General features: G+C 51.4%; 1 protein-coding gene across 3 annotated transcripts in view; it reads right to left on the minus strand.

Moving 5' to 3' along the window:
* The window catches only part of URB1 (URB1 ribosome biogenesis 1 homolog (S. cerevisiae)), a 66,000-nt gene that overhangs the window by 46,569 nt on the left and 611 nt on the right, over window positions 1–18,820 (minus strand). For 2 of the 3 annotated variants that reach the window (XM_012732276.1, XM_012732270.1), the window contains exons 1-4: window positions 5,566–5,774; window positions 1,942–2,081; window positions 1,045–1,196; window positions 100–232 (exon numbers count right to left, since the gene is read on the minus strand). In XM_012732276.1, the coding sequence (XP_012587730.1) occupies window positions 100–232; window positions 1,045–1,196; window positions 1,942–2,081; window positions 5,566–5,707 (567 nt within the window). In that variant the 5' untranslated portion in view covers window positions 5,708–5,774. Of the gene's footprint in view, window positions 1–99; window positions 233–1,044; window positions 1,197–1,941; window positions 2,082–5,565; window positions 5,775–18,820 lie in introns of those variants that run through there. The other variant, XM_012732280.1, reaches the window with a different exon arrangement.

The raw sequence follows: 18,820 nt of genomic DNA on the forward strand, positions 1-18,820 counted from the left end.
TCTAATGCAGATCAGGCCAGAGAGCGGAGGAAACCAAACCATGGTGTGCCTCCAAGCGGGGGAAGCACACAGAAGAGCAAGACAACCAGGGCTACTCACCTTTGGGTCCCTCTTGGTCGCCAACGTGTACAAGGTCTTTTTATTCAAATCAAAATGGCTGGAGACGTCCCTGGCAGCCTCAGCACCCTGGGTCACCATGGCAGCCATCAGATTCAGGCAGGCTCGGGCCATCCTGCGCGGGAGGAGGGGTCAGGCTGCTGGGGGCAGCAGAGGCACAGAGCCAGCGGCACACGTGGCTGCGGTCTACTGTCTCCAGGCCAGTCAAAGGAGAGAGGCAGAGACGTGGACTAACACATACCGAGTCTGAGGAGGGCCCAAGAAGACAAAACCAAGACACAAAGAAGAGAGAAATATCTCCTTCCAATAACTCGTCACGGGACCCGGAGAGTCACAGCTCATGCCTGCCTCCTCAGGGTGCCAGGGAAGACGTCTTCCTGGTGGGATTCCCCAAAAGCGAGCGCATGGCTGCCCTTCCATTCTGCAGCTACTCAGACCCTGCTCTACCAAGCAGACTACCTGCCAGGCGGGACTGAGGCGCTGGGAAAAAGGCTTTTCATAAGACAGGACTCAATGCCACCTCACAGGCACAGCTTTCAAAACACATGGAAAAATAGATAATTTCTTACACCCGCTGAAAGACTGAAAATGACAGTGGACATAGGATGGTCGAAGGCCTCCTTGAGACGACACTTCTGCAAAATCCTAAGGCAGAGGGGGCGAGCCCCTGATGACCTGGGTAGCGCCGGCTACATGGAGAGCGTGGAACATTCCCAAGGTAGCCACTGGGCAGGAGTGAGAGGGATACTTGCTAGGAGTCGGCAAAAGTGAGGGGCCACTCAAGAGAGGAAGGGGGTGCTGAGCCACAGCCTAGCCTCCAAAAAATGAGCAGCTCTCCTTCGTGAGAAGGAAAGGTAAATGGAGGTGGAGGGCAGCACACAGGGCGAGCCCAGGGCCAGATCCGCCAAGCAAAAGCGGGGAGCTTACCTGTAGCCAGCGGCATACAAGGACTCACAGATGAGCTTCATGTGGCTGTTCAGGAGCTTTTTCACAATGTTGGTTCCCACAACGTGAAAATGGGAAAGATCGCTTGCTGTCCGCAGTAATATGGCCTCGAAAACTTGAAATATTAATAACCTCTGCAAAACCAAAAATGAATTGCTTATGAATGGCCTCATTTCTTCCCCTCCTCCACATCCGTGTTCCTTGTCTTAGCACGGCCACCCGCAAGAGTAAACCCTTCCACCGGCGGGATGCGGCCTGAGAGAGCCTGAGTGGAAGGGCGGAAGGTGTCAGCTACCAGGCTGAACTGCCAGGTCCAGGCTCTGGACAGTCTTGCTCCACAGTCTAGCTAAAGAGAGAGCAGGCTGCTGACAGTTACATGAGGAAGTTCGATTTGTGCTTGAACTTCACCGCTTTAGCAGTTGTCAGGCTGACAGTCTCACAGCAGTAGCTTGTGATCTCAACGGGCTCATAAACATTCCAAATGTGGAACCAGAAAACAACAGCCAACTTGTGCCGGTACCTGGGACATGCAGTTTTTACCATGCTTGTTAAAACAAGCTGAGTCAAAGCCAAGTGCATTTAAGTTAAGAATTGATGGCCTTCCTCCTGGTAAGAAGATGTCTACTTAGTGCTTTCTGTGCAAATGCCTTAAAAGGTCATGAGGCAAATACGAAAGCACTCCTACAGCTCAGGCACAAAGCTTGGCTTTCTGTGGGAAGCTGGCGACGTTTGGGAACTCTGTGTCGCATTTCTTCTCACCAAGCTTTCAACAACAGTAGCTTAACTGCTGCTTCTCTTTAGCAGGCCAGGTAAGGGATAACATACTTCACTTTCAGGTAAGGGATAACATACTTCACTTTCAGGTAAGGGATAACATACTTCACTTTCAGGTCGCTTCTCCCCACTCAGGAGCTGGAAAATCTCTGCACACTCAACAGAAATCTTGATGTACCCTTCCACCACGTCGTACATGTCTTCTCGTGGAAGCATCTTGGCAGCGGAGACAAATGCTTCCAAGGCTGAAATAAGAGTCGCGTTCAAGTGTTAGCAGAGACGGGCTCTCCTGAAGGGACCACGGCAGCTACCGGACCTGCTTTGCCTGCTGCCCGGGCTTCCCTTCCTTCCCCACCCACCTGGCCACAGAAGCCACTAGGGATGTTATGGGCATAACTGTGCTCTCATGGAATCTGACACGGAAGCCCCAAGCCCCTATGTGTTGATATTTGGAGATAGGGTCTCTAAGGAGGCAAATAAAGTTAGATCAGATCTTCTAGGTTTAGTATCTGTGAAAGAGGAAGAAACACAAGAGCTCTCTCCCCACGAACCCTGTGAGGCCAGCAGGAAGGAGGCTAAAGAGTCCTCACCAGAAACCTACAGCAGCTGCACCCTGATCTTTGACTACGGCAGGTTTCCAGAGCTGAGAAAATTACATGACTACGTTCGTGGGCTTCTGTTGTGGCAGCCTCCACAGGCTCATAGAGAGACAGTAAAAACACACACACACAATTGGCACAAAGAGGGCAGAATAAGCAGAGCTGGGAAAAGGGCAGTGGGTGCTCTGACAGTGATGAGTGCGGGTCACTTGAGCTCCACTCTCAAGGCCACTCCTAGAATCACCCCACTCCCTCCCCGCCCCAAGAACACACAGCATGAGATAGGGCTGTGACTGGAGGGACAGGAGGCGTGAAGGGAGCATTTACCAAAGTGTCACAACTTGCTCCTGCAGTCCAGGGTGGCAGAAGGTGAGGACCGGCACCGGCACCCCACTGCACGAGCACCTGCTACCTGCTCACAACGAGGGCTGGGGAAAGCAGGCGGGAAAGGGCCGCGACTGACTCCCTGCTCCAGTCTCTCTGAGGAGACCGGCATTAGCTTCAATATTTCCTAAGCACCCTCCACGATCACTTCACTAGAGAATTACCAACTGAGTAAATGCTACAAAGCAGAAGTCATAAGGCTTAATGAAGGGAGCGACGGGGGAACACGGTTTAGTTGGGGAGACTTCCTAAGGAAGTAACGCTGACCGTGATAATGGTTAAAAATGAGTCGGTGAGACAAGGAGGGAGAAGGTGTTCTGGGTCAAGGATACGCAAGGCCCAGAGGTTAGGAAGCGAAATGTGGCCAGGCACAGTGGGGGGACAAATAAGTGAGTGGACAGGGTGGCCTAAGATGCCATCAGAGAAGCTGGCAGGGCTCCATGAAGGCCGCAGGGCACTGCTCAAGAGCACCAGGAGAGGCGAGGTGGCAGCCGCTGTTAGGAGCTACAGCCTGGAGTTTCAGGAGATGACTAAACTGGAATGACGGAGGACGTGGGGGGAGCAGAAGCAACACAGCCAGGGAGTGGACGGGGGAGATTTTTGGCAGAGGATTCCGATGACATCTGGGTGGCTGGAATGACCACCTACTGAGATGGGGAAGGCAGTCAGCGATACCAGGCTGAGGGGCTCAAGAGTTGCCGTAAAGCCTTTTCTCTATCTCCACTGAAGTCGTGGGCAGCAACTCGCAAAGCCGCTGGTCTGGCGCGGAGCTCTTCCTTATCGGGGCCCCCCCGGTGCTGGCAGTGGCCCTCCGAACACCCTGGGTCTTCACCAATCTAACCCTGCAGTGCCGCACGTGCACCAACTGCAGCAACTACCCTACTGTGTGAAATGCAGTAAGAGATCAGAGGAAGAATGGAGAAAGAGAAAGGAACGCACACAGAAGTGAGCCGTTACTTCGCCAGAAAGAAAACCGTGCCTTGGAGACAAGATGCACCTTTAGGGCATTAAGTGAAATAAGTGAGACTAAAAATGACAAATACTGTATGTTTTCATTATTTGTGGACTCTAAAGAAGCTGATCCTTAGAGCAGAATGATGGCTGTTTGGGCGTAAGGGATACTGAGATGATGGTCAAAGAGAACAAATTTCTGGCTCTAAGATGAGTGAAGTTCAGGGAACCTCCTCCGTACAGCACGATGATTACAATCACCAGTAATGTATTGCATACTGCTGGTTATTATGCTATCACAACAGCAACAACAAAAGAATTATGCGAGGGACTAGATATTAATTAACCTTACATAACCTAACATATACAGGTATCTCAAGCCACCAGGTAAGACACCTTAACCTTACATGTGTAACATGTCAGTAACATCTCCATAAAGCTAGAAAAGAAAAAAGCAAAACAACTTTCCCTCCTGGCTAGATGAAAACAGCCCACCTCCACCCATCAATTCCTCTCCCTGATCTTCCCTGTTAGGGGGGTCCTAACAGGAGGTTAGGGGAACTTATCAAAAGGGACAGAGAATTCAAGATGGGGCCCTGACTCAAACGCAGAGCCCCACGTCCCAGAGGGGATCGCCTTCACCCTGACTCTGGCTGTCACAACTTCAAACCACTTCCCTGCACCCACTGCCCAAGAGCCCAGGTTTCCTATGGCACAGCACATAGGTGTCATGGGGCTGTCTGGGCAAAACCCTGAAATGTGGGTATAAATTTTTAAGCCTGAGGCCCATCAGGCCCCTGCAGGCATCACACAACTAGTAAATGGAGGATGGGTGGAAGGAACTCTTCCCATCTGATCTTCTGCTTCCCCCACCCACTAACTGTTTTTAAAGTTCCACAATGGTGGGGCCTGGGACTGATCTTTACTCATGTTTTAGCTCTACCCTAGCAAATAACAGTCCCTAGTAATAACGAATGAATTAAATGTGTGATTCTGTGCTAAAGAAGATTTTATCTTCCTAGCACTGGCTAACGGTTATAGGTATCAAAAGGTTACAAACAAAATCTGTGTGTGGGGGAAAAACAGGAAAAGGAAACTCTTCTGGCTATTAACTTTAACCTGAGGAAAAACACGGTCACCGCTCTATTTTGACATTCAATTGTACTTTTTCCTCATAACCTACATACTTTGTAAAGGATTACAGACGGGCTGCTGTGAAGGGTGGTGGCTACTTCCAAAATGTGAAATTAAGTTGCCAAATCTGCTCCCCATTGGCCTCTAGCTCAGTCCTGAACTACAGAAAAGACCATGCCTCCAAGCTGTTAGCTGTCACCTCTGTGGATGCTAGAGGGTCAGAGCTACTGAAAACTGCAGCGGGCAGCCCCCACCCCCACCCCCGAACAGCCCCAAGCTGAGCCTGTCAGGACGCCAAGGGCTTCGGTCGTGTGAAAAAGCAAGACATTCGCACGTACTTTCTGACAACTGCAAGGAAGAGGTTGCAGAGCCTGCTGAGGGATGCTGCCCGGTAAGGAGAAAGTGCAGAGGCCGGGCCGGGAGCCTTCACGACTAAGCAAGCCGGGGGCCTCTGACGGGCAGTTCAGCGTCAGTGGACTACGCGAGGTCGCGGAGCGCCCCGCCCCCCCCACCCCCCCGGGGACCCCGGAAGCCCGATCGCCTGCTAGCGAACTTAAACCGCAGAAAGGTGGGCAGTGTGTGGCACACGGATGGGGATCCAGCCAGGCCCGGGTGCCGCCTGGCACGCCCGTCCTCCCGCCCCGGCCCACCCCGCACTCACCCCGCTCCGCGCCCTGCGGGTCCCTCAGCTGAGCCTTGAAGCTGACGCCAGTGAGCTCTTCATTGCGGGCCCGCTTGGCTGCGCCCCCATGGGAAGCCCCTGCGTCCTGGCCGCCCCGAGCCTTCCTTTTGGGGACCCCCATGGCGGAGGGGGCGGGGACGCGACGGAAACTACACACGAGTGGACCCAACCAGAGGACCCGCCGCCAGGACCTAAGCGGGTCTCCCCACTGCACGTGCGCCGGGAGGGGCGGGACTAGCGGAAGAGCCGGGGCCCGGGGCCGGCGGAAGGGGCGGGGCCTTGGAGGCCCGGGCCAGCGGAAGGGGCGGGGCTTGTGGGAAGCTGCTAGTTCAGTTGCTGCTAGGTGTTGCCTGGAGTCTTCTCCCGTGGGGTTGTGATGGCCGCTGGCTCGCTTGCAGCCCCGGTCCAGTGCCACCCACGGTACCCCGCTCGGCCCAAAGGGGCCTGGGCAAGAAGAACCCCCAGATCCTCCTTTCCCGCAACGCGCTGGGCCCGGCGCCTAGTCGCCGCACAATCGGATCAGCTCTTGACCAGGGGTCACCCTGACGCGCCCATTGAAGAGCTGGCTTGAAGTGCCTGTTGGGGGCGCTGTGGGTGGTCGGGAGGGTGGACCTCCCACCCACTGGGGATGTTAGAAGATGTTAGGGGTCGTGCGAAGAGGGCTTCCGTAGGATTTGGCCAGGGGTCTTGCTGTGCCCCTAACCCTGGCCCCGACTTATCTCAGCCTGAACCGGACAGACTGGTCTGGTGGGAGGTGTCCCGGACTGACCTCTCCTGGTTTCCCGGGGTAGGGGGATGGAATCCAGTGAAGTAACGTCTGTGAAAGCCCCCGCAGACAGCAGACAGGGTGGCAGTCACCACGTCAAAGTTCCAGTCATTAAAATGGAGACGGGGAAGCCAGCCCTGCCAATTCTTGGGGCTATCCTGATCCTGAGCTGAGAATATGATATAATGCGTGAAGAAAGCTTTGACAGGAGAGGAGGAAAGAATTACTATGGTTTTGTAAAATGTCATTTGCCGACTTGAGAGCTGCATTAAATGCTCAGAAATAAAATGGGGGTACATGAGAGTAAATTAAAATAGCCTGGGGTATTTTTAAGTACAGCTTCACTGTTGATGTGTTCAAATAAATCATAACCCAGTTTATTAGATGATTCCTGGAATTCTCCATCAGGTTGTCCTCTTTGAGGAAGTGTCCTCTTGTGTCCTATAAATAGTGTGTGATGAGCTTCTGAGATGGGGCCGGCCCTGGCCAGCTGGAATTTCAGAATCTCGAATAGAAAAAGCCCATGGCATTGACCCTGAGCCTCCAGCCTGGCAAGACCATCTTTGGTAGAATGTCAGAGCAGAAGGAGAAGGAGTCACCCAGATTTGAATTGATGCCTAGTGTTGAGACATAAGAGTCAGAATTCAGACTGTAAATGGCAACATTCTTATTAGTGAAGACAGGGACTTAATTTTGGCTGCTAGTTCTCATCTGTAGTTACTTTACCACCCACCAACTTGTTGTGTGTTGGGTTTGCCCTGACCAAAGAGGCAGTTGGGAAAGATAAGAGACATCAAAAACCCTGTATTCAGTTTCTGCCTGTGTGGCTAAGTCTTATAAAGACATAAGAGTGAGGGGACTTGCCTGTATTACCCAGTTAATAATTGGTGGAGCCACTAACACAGTTTATCTGAATCCCAGTTTAAAAACAAAGTTGTCAGTGCCCATTCTGGCCTTAGCCAAAACATACCCAATAAGGTATGACTCAGAAGTATACCTGGTAGAAGCTTCAGACTAATTCCACCTAATGGCCTGAACGCTAAATCCAGGTCACTACACACCAGTTCAGAACCCAGCCCACCAGCTCACTTCTGAATATTAGATGACTTTCTATATAAAGGATTGCATGAAGAGAAAGGATCTTATTTTCCCCCAATGACATTCTGCCATTTGAAGATAAGTGTCACTATTCCAAGAACATTCTAAGTTGGTATCTACCTCAGGGCCTTTGCACTTGCTGTTCTGTCCATCTGAATATCTGCCTAGCCCTCACATGATACAGACTCAGAATGTACAGAAAGAGCCCATCTGTCTTCTTATTTTCTTTTACTTTCCTTTATGTCCTCTCTGCACACCCACTGGGGATGTTAGATATTTGTATGCCAAATGTCTTTACTAAAATGTGCACTTTCTAATGGCACAGAACGAAGTCCAGTGATCTGTGCTCATTCTATCCCAGGACTGGGCATGCCACAGGGCTCAGTTAATACTTGCTAGCTCAATAAGTGTGTATGTTGATGAATACACAGACCTGGTTCTCGAGCTTGGCTAAACGTATTCCATCTTAAGAAGTAGGTTGACTCTTGAAGTGCTGTCAGAAACCTCAGGATACAGGTTTTTTAGTGAATAAAGATGTGAAGTGCCCCCTGGACTATGGTAAATTAGCAACAGGATGTGTCCAACCTGTAATTGCTAAGCACTTCATTTCTAGCACTATACTTTCCATTTATTTATTCCCATTTATCATGCATGAAGATTGATCTTAAAGTTATAATAACATCTGAATAGTAGTGGTAGAAGAATAGAAAAATCACACAGTAGAACAGAATACAGACTCAAAAACAGACCTAGAGTTCCAGTATGCAAGTATTAGGAAAGCCACCATTACATCCCAATTTCCAAATTGGGGAAAGAGTCGATAAACTGTCCACTGGACAGGTGGATTCAGGGAAATCTCCATCCCTGATCACTTACAAATGTGATGTAAGGGCCCTCCCTAGCGGTGCAGCGGGTTGGAGCACTGCACTGAGAAGTTAAGACAACCTGTGGCCACTCCCATGTGAGTTCAGTCCCTGTCCCAGAGGTGACCCAAATGGCACAGCAGACCTCTCCTGACCCGCCTTCTGCTCCCCTCCGCAGTCTACTTTGTCAGTCTGCCTGTTCTGCTCCTCACTCTGTTTCTGGTGAACCCTCTCACTGCCTCTGCACCTCTGGGCTGTACCCCAGTTCTGTATGCATAAATAAATAAATCTTTAAAAAAAATGTGATGTAATGTCCAAAGAGCCATCAAAACATTTGAGGAGGCTGTTGAGATGGGAAAAGACTTTATAAAGTATGTCTGGGTCTTGGGCCAGCTTAAACATGAGCATAGTATCACCACTAATGCCTCCCTGTGGGGATTTGAAACCAGTAAGTGTTGTGTGAACATCACTGATGTCCCAGAGCACAGAGATTTTGTCAAACAAGCTCATAGGCACACCTCAGTTTGGCTGCGCTGTCCTGATGAATGTTGCTGCATTGGTGAGTTTGAAGCTGGTATAAGAATTGGCCCACTTTCTGTTATGGGTGTAAACCACTAATGTTGGTGTTTGCAGCCAGATAGGGGACCAATTAAGAAAACTGGCTACAACCTCAGTGCAATAGCGCTTATGCCAGCTTCTGGTTGGATTCTGACAACATATTGGAGCCAAGTGCTCACATACCTTGCTTCCAGGGATGGAATGGCACCCATAAAGATGATGATACCGGTGGGACTTCGCCACCTTGCACCCAGGTGCCAAGCCCTTTCATCTTCCCTTCCAGGACATCTACAAAATCAGTGGGACTGCGGCTGTCCAGCGGACTGAGTCGAAATGGGTGTTCTCAGACTCCAGGTGAACTGTCTTCTTTGCTCCAGTTCACAGTTGCTGGAACATACCATGAAGCTTTCAGTGAGGATTATCCTGGGGACAATGTGGACTTCAATGTCAAGGACGTGCTGTCAGAGCTGACTGTCAAAGATGGCAATGTGACTGGTGACAGCAAAATGTTCCACTAATGGAAGCAGCTGGCTCAGGCGACATCCTGTTCATTCTTTGTTGCTTGTGTATCTGGGCAGGAATGTCAACCAAATATCATAGCTTGCAAGTTTGCTGGACTGAAGGAAAGATGGACCAACATTCTGCAAAAAAAATCTGGGTGATGGCCCCAAACTCTTAGTGTCTGGTGATGCTGCTCTGGCCAGCCCGGGTGGATTGAGGGCTTCTCTGAAATCTCCTCCTTGGGGCCATTTAGCTGTTTGTGACCTGAGGCAGGTAGTTGTCCTGGGTATCAGCAAGCCAGGGGCCAAGAAGGCAGCTTAGCTGGCAAGGTCACTCAGTCTGTCCAGCGGCCAGAAGGCGAAATGGGCATTATCCCCAACACTGACATCCCTGTCTTTTTTGGTGGTGGAAGAATGGTGTGTCTCAACAGTCCGATTTAAGTTGAATTGTTAGAAACTGGTTAGTGAAATAATGCATTGTAAAATCTCCAGGAGGGAGGTGGTTTTGTGACTGTGTGTGTGTGTGTGTGTGTGTGCCCTGTCATTTTGTTACTCGTTTTTTTAAAAATCAATACGTTTTAATAGAAACAACTTGACCAAAACTCTGTCACAGAATTTTGAGCACTATTAACAAATTTTAATGAAGAAGAAGAAAAAAGATGTCACAAAAAATAATCAGGGAAAGAGAGGTGTGGGGTGCAAAGCCAGTCACAAACCTCTCCCAGCGGGGAGCACCTCCTGACATATGACTTTCTGGTTCCCCCCTTCAGAAGGGAGAGGTGATTCTTTACAAGTGTGGAGCAACTGGAACTTGGGGGTCTCCGGGAGCAGCGGAGTGCCAGCGCTGTCTGCTCTGGGTGTGGATTGTCATCTCCTCTCTGTGTATTCCTGCCTGTGACAGTGCTATGAGTTTGCATTATCGCTTGTGTTTTCCTTAGTCTCATTATTCAGCTTCCTTCCTGTGTGTCTGTCAATATTGGTTACAGAAACATGGTAACTTTGCTCTGTTACTATTAAAATAATCCTGAACCACTAATTTGACACATAATTACATCTTCAGGGAGGTTTGTCTAGAGTAAGTCTCCCTACCCCGCAGGGAGACTAAAAGGATGACAGGCAGCTGCCAGGAGCACTCTAAGATGAGGAAATGGGTGAGGGTGGTGGGGGTGGACAGGGGGCTTTGCGCAAGTGAAGAGCCCTGGACAAGTGAGAGAGGGACCAGGCACCTCAAGGAGACCGAGACCCCTAAAGCTACAGCGTAAGCAAAGGCACTGAGGTAGGAACGTGACCAGATTTCATGACAGCAAGAACATCTCTGGGTGGTGAAGATGAGGGCAGCTGGGAATTGGCCAAGAGCAGCCCACGCAGCCCTTGTGGGCAAGGTAAGGTCTTGCTATTACTTGAATTATCTAGTTTCGTGGTTCCCAAATTGGCATGAAAGGACCCGGATTCCAGAGAGTGTCCACAAGTAGCCTGGGAATATTGTTACAGGTGGGGAGAGAACGATTCCTGACACCCACAGCAAACTGTCACCTCGAGGTGAGAGAGCTTCCAGCATTAGACTGTGCTGCTTTTCCTCTGATGAAGTCCCAGCTTTGCAGCTCGGGGGTCGTTGATCGAAAGTAAGTTACCAAGAAAAGCTGACGTGGGACAGAGACCGGGGCGTGCGGGAGGGTGAGATGAACAACTGTCGTTATTGAGAATAAAATAAAAATAAGTTTCCTTTTGAATGTGCATTTGTTTCAAACAACCATTTAGTTGTTAGGACATATTAAGTTGTTGGGGTCTAGTTACTGAATAAATGCAGTGGTGCAGGATGGATGTGTTTGTTTGCCTTGGCTGGGGGCCCATGGAAAATCATGGAGGGCCCGGTGAACTGAAAACTCTTGGGAACCTCTGTCCCAACTGGACATCAATATTGTTGACCCTGATGCCTTTCAGGACTTTGATTCACTTGTTTTTCACTGGCTATAAGCTTTGCCTTGGAAACAATCATTTAACATTGTAAATTTATTTTGTTGACCCACACTCATAGCTTCACTATTCATAAGAGCTGAGAGGTAGGTAGAAGCGACCTGGGTGTCCACCCATGGATGGACGGGTAAGACAGGTGTGGTCACCACGTACAATGACTATTAGTCCACCTTAAGAAGGAAGGGAGTTTCCACATGCAACACACGATGAATAAACAAAGTTAGCCGGGGACCCTCCCTTGTGGCGCAGCTGGTTAAAGCACTGCACTGAGATTCTAAAGCCACTTCCGCATGAGTTCAATCCCCACCTGCCCCAGAGGTGGCCCACAGGGCGCGGCAGACCTCTCCTGACCCGCCCGCTGCTGCCCTCAGCAGTGTACTTTGTCGATCTGCCTGTTTGGCTCCCCGCTCTGTCCCTGGTGAATCCTCTCACTGCCCCTGCACCTCTGGCTTGTACCCCAGTTCAGTATGCATAAATAAATAAATCTTAAAAAAAAAACAAAGTTAGCTGGTCACAGAAACCGACTGTTGTGAGACACGTAGTCACAGCTACTCAGTCACAGAAAGCAGAGTGGCTGTTGCTGGGGGTGGCGGTGGGGGGAGTTCGTGTTTAAGGGCACAGGGTTTCAGCGTCTGAAGAGGAGCGAGTTCCGGAGACCAGGGTGGTGATGGCTGCGTGATGATGTGTGTTATGCAGGAGCTTTGTGCCGCTTTGTATGGGGAACGCAGTGAGTGCACAGTTTGCAAGCCAAGGCCCTCCTGCTCACGCAGAAATTCTTGTGCCGTTTACTGAAGTCACAACAGGCTAGTAAAAGCTGATCTTGAGACAATGGTATGAGGAACAGGGTCTGGAGGGAGGATAGGAAAACAAGGTTCTACAAGGGGCAGGGAGGGGACATCGTGACCATGTGTCAAGAGACGTTCGCGTCAGCATAGTATGACGTTATCACAGACAGAGTTATCTCAAGACCCTCAGGGAAATAGTCACAAAGTCAGGTCAACAGTGGCCTCGGTGGCCCCGCGCCTGTCTCCTGATAGGAGCTGGACTCTGTAGGTGGTCAAGGAATGTTCTGCTGTGAATTGTAGATAGCAAGTAGGTCACAGTTACCCATGAGTGGCCAGTTCCTAGGAACCCATAGAGGTGAATACTGAACGCCACAGATGCAAATGATGAGAATGCTAACTTCGATGTTATGTGCATCTTTCCACAATGAAAATTATATTTTTTTTAATAAAAGGAAGGTTATCTAGGTCATGCCTTTGAGGATTTGAAGAGCTGATGTCAGACTTAATGGCACACTGGGGGGAAGCCAGGTCCCCAAAATTCAGGTAGGTCACAGAGGGCTGGGGGACAAGAGCAGCTCCTGGCAGAGAGAGGGGAAGAGGTGAGTTAGCCTGAGGAGGCCAACAATGGCTCAAGGATGGGGAGGGAAGGGAGTAGTCAGAAGCCAGGAGAGGGAGAGCGTCCCAGCAAGGTCAGAGGCAGAGGAACACAAACTTCCAGTGGAAATGCATGTTTCTGGGCCCAGCCAGGAGCTGTGTCATTCAGAGGAATGAGCTGAAAACCACTTCCATCCTTACAGAAGATGCCAAAGCCACAAAGACCCAAGTAGCCTAGGAAACAAAGACATTCCTAGGTGTTCAAATGGAAACAGGGTCATACGCTCAATAACTATTATAATAATGCGCTGGGCCCCACAAAGTGCCTATATTGATAACCGTGTGGGGGGCTCTGAGCTGATCAACCATCCACCACACAGCAGTGGGATTTGAACCTGCGAATAATCGCCGTGGTGCCCAGAGAGTGGACCTCCAGCTGCACGCCACAGCTGGTAGGTAGGTGCACTTGGCTTTCCAGAGCCAGACTTCATCTTTCCAGTATCAGCATGCTTTCCGTTCTGATGGCAGCGTACTCAAGAGTAAGGGTACCCAAAGGGGAAGGGAGGAGAACAGGAGGGTGAAACGGGGTTCAGGGGCTCTGGAGCAAACTGCCCCTTATTCTTAGTAAGACCCAGGTGAATGGACTCCCAGTGGTGATGCTGAAGGTGATGAGTCACTGGCAGCCTCTGAGCTTCCCTGGGGACCAGCACCTTCCAGTCCTGCAAAGAAGAGGGGTGTCTGGCCCCTGCAGGATATAGTCCAGGCTCTCATCTAGAAACTGAGCTTACCACTTGGAATTCTTGGGAATTTTTACGCCGAAAACTCCCACGGGGCAGAATCCAGTCGTTGACAGAGCTCCCAGGACCCCCCAGTGTTCGCCCACACAATATCTTCTTTTACCAAGAGGAAGAAATGAGCAGCAGATGAACAGACTGATGGCATGTATGGCAAAATGAATGAAAATGTGTATTTAAAAAAAATCAAGGAATGTCAAGTGGTCAGCATGAGGGTAACCCAATTCCCTTAAATCCTACATCTAATTTAAACAGGTATTGGCTTTCAGAGCCAAATGGATGCTGGATCCCAACATTTTCATTTTGCACATGTGAAAAACGAAAGGCTGACAGGCCAGATCCTCCTTGGGGGGAGAGGGGCTGCCACCCCAATGCGTTTGCCCTCGGATGGACTGTCCTGTGGGCATCCCTTCTGTGCAAATATTCCCCAAGCCTGCCTTCCCTTTGGGGCTCCACATTCCCCCCAGCCTTTCTGGTGTGCCCCAGGGCTGGTAAGTCACAGCAAGCAGCCTCTTTGGTATCAATGTGGCTTCAGTGCCAGCTCCAAAAACAAACTACCATTTGTTACTTTCTAAAAATAAGCCTTTTTAGCTCTGGACAACATTCGGCCTCGCTCTTCGGAGCTGAAAGGTTGATTTCTTTGGCCTGACAAATGGTGGCCTATGTCTTCTCTGATGGGCTCCAGCTCATCCCTGTGAAGAGCCAAAGCCTCCCCCGATGCCCAGTTGAGTAGGCAGGCACAGGGCACAGCACACAGCATCTTCCGAGCCAGGTTTGGACCTGTGCAGAGGGCAAGAGCCAGGTGCTCATGGGAGAAAGAGACAGATGTAACAGCGCTAGAAAGAGGGGGCAGGATTGTTGCCGAAGAAAGAGAGGACGGGGCGAAGACCAGTCGTTGGCAAAGCGCTGCAAGGCTGTGCTCACGCTCTGAATGCAAATTGTGGGCACAGAAGCAGCGCTCAAGCCTCAAGGTGTGAGAAGGGGCAGGAATACCTGATGTGCCTGATTTGCAGGTCCAAGAGCTTCAAACCCCGCTGCAGATGATCCATGTGAATGAGTCTTCAGTTTCCCCACCGGAGAGAGAGGTACTGGTAAGACCAGGGTCAAGTTCAAGGTATTGTGACCTGTGCTGTCACTCAACACTGTGTCAATGGCCCATACTGGCCGGATGCTCTGCTGTCGCCAGCTTGAAATTAATAATTGTTTAACCAGAGACCCCTGTCGAGTCCTGGTTTGCACCTACCTCCTAGGGTTCTTGTAATTGTTAATATTCAAGAACTTTATTATTTGATTTGTCCCTCATCAGACTGTTTGCTTTGATTGCTGCTCCTTTAACAGAGAGGCTAAAACTACTTTTGATTGTTAAATTTCATAGGAAAAAAAGTTAGGGAGAAACTGCTTGGTGGAAAAGACCATTCCTCTTTGTGCCCCCAGAGCAATTTTGCAAGTGATTTTTGTCTCTTTGAAGTGTCTGCTTCCCTCCCCATATTTCATCCTAAGAATTTTCATTGAATTTAGGCATCCGATTATATATTTAGGGAGAAGAAAAGGGGTGTGTGTGTAATCATTGGTTGCAGACACAAAGGTACTTGGAAGAGAGAAAGATGAATATTGAATTTTCTTGCAAGATTCCAAAATTCTTAAAGGTCAGCTTAGGAGTAAACTCAGATTCAACAGCACGTGGTGGAGCGGAGGCTCCTTTCCACCACAACCGGCTACCCCAGGGCCCCTCCCCAGCTTCTTTCCCACTTGGCCACTGCCCCCCTCCTTTCTAGAACTGAAAGCCCCAGTCCAAAGCCCCTCCCCTCCTAACCATCTCCTGTGACCTTGTTAGTGTTTGACTTTTTTCTTAAACAGATTTAATGAGAAATAATTCTCATACAGCACAAAAATTCAATTTTTTGGTATATTATTAGTTTTTTAAGTTGTCATAAAAACATGGAACCATAAACCATGATGGTAGTTGAGGGGTCTTAACAGCAGTCACCAACCATCATCACCACTGTCTACTTCAAGAAATTTTTTACCACCATAAACAGAAATGATCATTAAAAATAAGTATCTTGGGCCCTTCCTGGTGGTGCAACAGGTTAAAGCAGAGCACTAAGAGTCGATTTGCAGCCACAGCAGCATGGGTTTAATCCCCGGTCCTGGAGCTGACCCACATGGCGCGGCAGACGTCTCCTGACCTGCCCACTGCTCCCCTCAGCTGTGTACTTCATCCATCTGCCTGTTCTGCTCCCCATTCTGTCTTTGCTGAATCCTCTCACCTCTCACCTCTGGACTGTACCCCAGTTCTTATATGCATAAATAAATAAATCTTAAAAAAAAGAAGTATCTCTTCGCTCCCCTTTTACCTACTTCTTGGTAAGCTCGGAGTCACCTTCTGTCTCTGCGAATTGGCCCATACTGGATATGTCATGGACTGCAATCACAGACTATCACTTGTGTCTGGACTTTTTTCCCCGAGCATCATGGTTTCAAGTTTCATACACATGGTAGTATGTTATCAGAAGTTCACTCCTTTTAATGGCTGAATTACAGTCCACATTTTGTTCTTTGTTCATCTTGGGCTGCTCCTACTACCTCTCTATTGTCAGGTGCCCATGAACAGTGGTGTGACCTATCTGTTTGAGGTTTTTTCATTTTGGTTGGGCATCTGATCCCTGGGTCCCCTCTTGATGATTCCTGTCCATTTGCTCTTGGCTGCCAGCATCATCTTTTACCCACATACACTTGAGCATGTGGCTGGTCTGCACACAGCCCTTTACTAGCTTAAGATACCACTGGAAAAGCTCATGCCGTCTGAGCAGGAGATGGAAGTAATCCTCACTAAGAAGGCCCATTACTGGGTTCTGGTCACTTGCCTATGTTACTTCACCCTGCACTTGCTCATGGCTCTATCCATTCTCCTATGGAATTCCCCCTTCCCTCTTTTTTTTTTTTTGTGTGCATTTCATGTATGCGGGTCCCTTTTCTAAAATGTTCACGCTTCCCACATTTGCTACCTTCCCCTTGACCAGCTCTCCCCATTTTTCTCAAGCACCTTACCTTCAAAGTGCCCTAACCCCTCTCTCTCTTCCAGTTCAGCTGCCCCTTTGCTGCCCCCATGACCCCTTGAGCTTCACAACTTCAGGTTCACTTGGAATTATCTGTCCAATGTCTGTCTTCCTCTCTGTGATAGTGACTAAAGGTGACTGAGCACTGAGTATGTTCCAGAACCTGTCCAGAACCTGTCCATTCACACGCCAAGTCTCACAAGGAGGAGCTGGGTTTTACAGATAGAGGAGCTGGGTTTTACAGACAGAGGAGCCTGAGGTACTTTCACAGGTGGGCCTTTGCTGGCCCCTGGAAGCCTACAGACAGAGGTGCCAGCCCGCAGCCCCAGAGAGCTGAATGGCTCCCCAGGCCAGCACCCCCAAGTCCCTATCACAGGGAGGGTACCCATAGTTCCTCAACTGGCATTAACGCTGGGTGAATGAAGCAGGGTTTAGAGCAAAGGTTACTTACCAGAGGCGGCTCCCCACCCTCCCAGCCTCAGTTTCTCCAGTGCAGAAAGTGCACATTAATACGATTATCTGGTGGGCCTCCTTGGTGGCACAACGGGTCAGGACGCAGCACTGCAAGCTGGCTGCAGCTGCCTCAGTGCGAGTTGGATCCCCACCAGCCCCAGAGGTGACCCACAAGGTGCATCAGACCTCTCCTGACAGCCTGCTGCTCCCCTCAGCAGTGTACTTCCTCAGTCAGCTGTTATGCTCCCCCCTCAGTCTCTGATGAATCCTCTCGCACGCAGCCCCTGAACCTCTGACTTGCACCCCAGGTCTATATGCACAAATAAATAAATCTTTTAAAAGTACGTATGTCGGAAGGGTTATTTGAGAAGGGTGAGAATTTTGATGTGGATTTTTTTTTTTTTTTTAATGCACGGTGCCTGGCAGCCACAGTCCCGCTGGACAAATACTTAAGTTTAGCTTTTGTCGCCCGGTAGCGCCCCAGACCGGGAAGGAGGAAAGCGCCGGGAACCCCAATTCCGCAGACCGACCCCCGCTGCTGCATCCCGCGGGACCCGAAGCCGCCCAGCCCTCCAGACCTTGGGGTTCCCCTACGGGAGGTCGCACCGGGCCAGCGCGCCGGGGTTTGTTCTCCTTGGGCCTCGGCCACACTCCGCAGCTTTCGAGCCGGCAGGGCAGCGCGCCTGGTCCCGCCCTCGGCCTCATTATCTACGTTTCCGCGTCAGGCGGCCGCGAACTTGGCAGGCCCTCGCAGCGGTGTTCGGGAACACTTTGTGCCGAGCGCCAGCGGCCCGGCCCTCCCGCCTCCGGTCGGCCCCGCCAGGCTGCCCACTGGGTCCGGGTCGCTGGACCCGGTTCTTCGCCCGGGCGCGCGGCTCGGAGCCCCGCGCACTTGTCGCCCAGCCTCGTCGCCCGGCCACGCGGTCCACCCCTCGCCCAGGGCTTGGGCGTGCAACGTGGGTCACAGCGCGCGTCACCCGGAGGTTCGGAAAGACGCGCGGCCCGTTTTCAGCAAAGCCCAGCTATGAGTCCTGGGTTGTTGGCTGTTTATGCCGGGCCAGTGCCGGCTCCTGGAGCGTGGCGGATAACCAGCAAAGGGGTGTCGTCGGGGCGAAAAGAAACTCGTTCTGGGGGAGACCTGAGCAGTGTGAAGCCTCGCCCCCCCGCCCAGCCCCCCGTTTTTCTCGTCCTGGCTACAGGAGCTCAGGCAAGGCGCGGGGCCCCAGTCTCCGCTCCCGCCGAGTGGGCATCCCCGCGAGAGAACCCCGCGTTGCGGTCCACACCTCCAGAACCCCACCTTCCTGTGGTCCCGCCCCGGCCCGGCCCCGCCCCAGGGGTACGGGGGCTGCACACGCGGCGCTGGCTCCAAAGTGCGTCACGGGCACCAGCCGCGCTCCTCGGCGGCCAGGGAGAAGCTGGCCTCGGGCCAGCGCGGCCGGGTCTGGGGTACCGGGCCATCTCTAGGGCGGGGACCGGGCGGGGGGCGCTCCAAGGGCGCGGCCCTCGGCCAGCTTTGGGGGCGCCCTCCTAGGCGGGGAGCGCGCCAGGGATCGGCCTCCACCCCCGCCCGGCGAGCCAAGGCTACACGTTCCCTTCGGGGCCCCTGGACGCGGAGCGGAGATTTCCTCTCGGGGAAACTACGCGGATCCTTCCCGGGGCTCCTCGCCCCGCCCCAGTTCTCCGCCCCCTCCCCTTAGCCTGGGGGCCGCGGCTGACCCGCAGCGGGGAAGAGGTGCTGGCAGTCCCGGCCGGGAGGCGGCGGGGACCGCGGAGCCGCGGGCCACCGACTC

This window comes from Condylura cristata, unplaced genomic scaffold (genome assembly GCF_000260355.1).
Source record: "Condylura cristata isolate star-nosed mole 26May11 unplaced genomic scaffold, ConCri1.0 scaffold00003, whole genome shotgun sequence".
Lineage (NCBI taxonomy): Eukaryota > Metazoa > Chordata > Mammalia > Eulipotyphla > Talpidae > Condylura > Condylura cristata.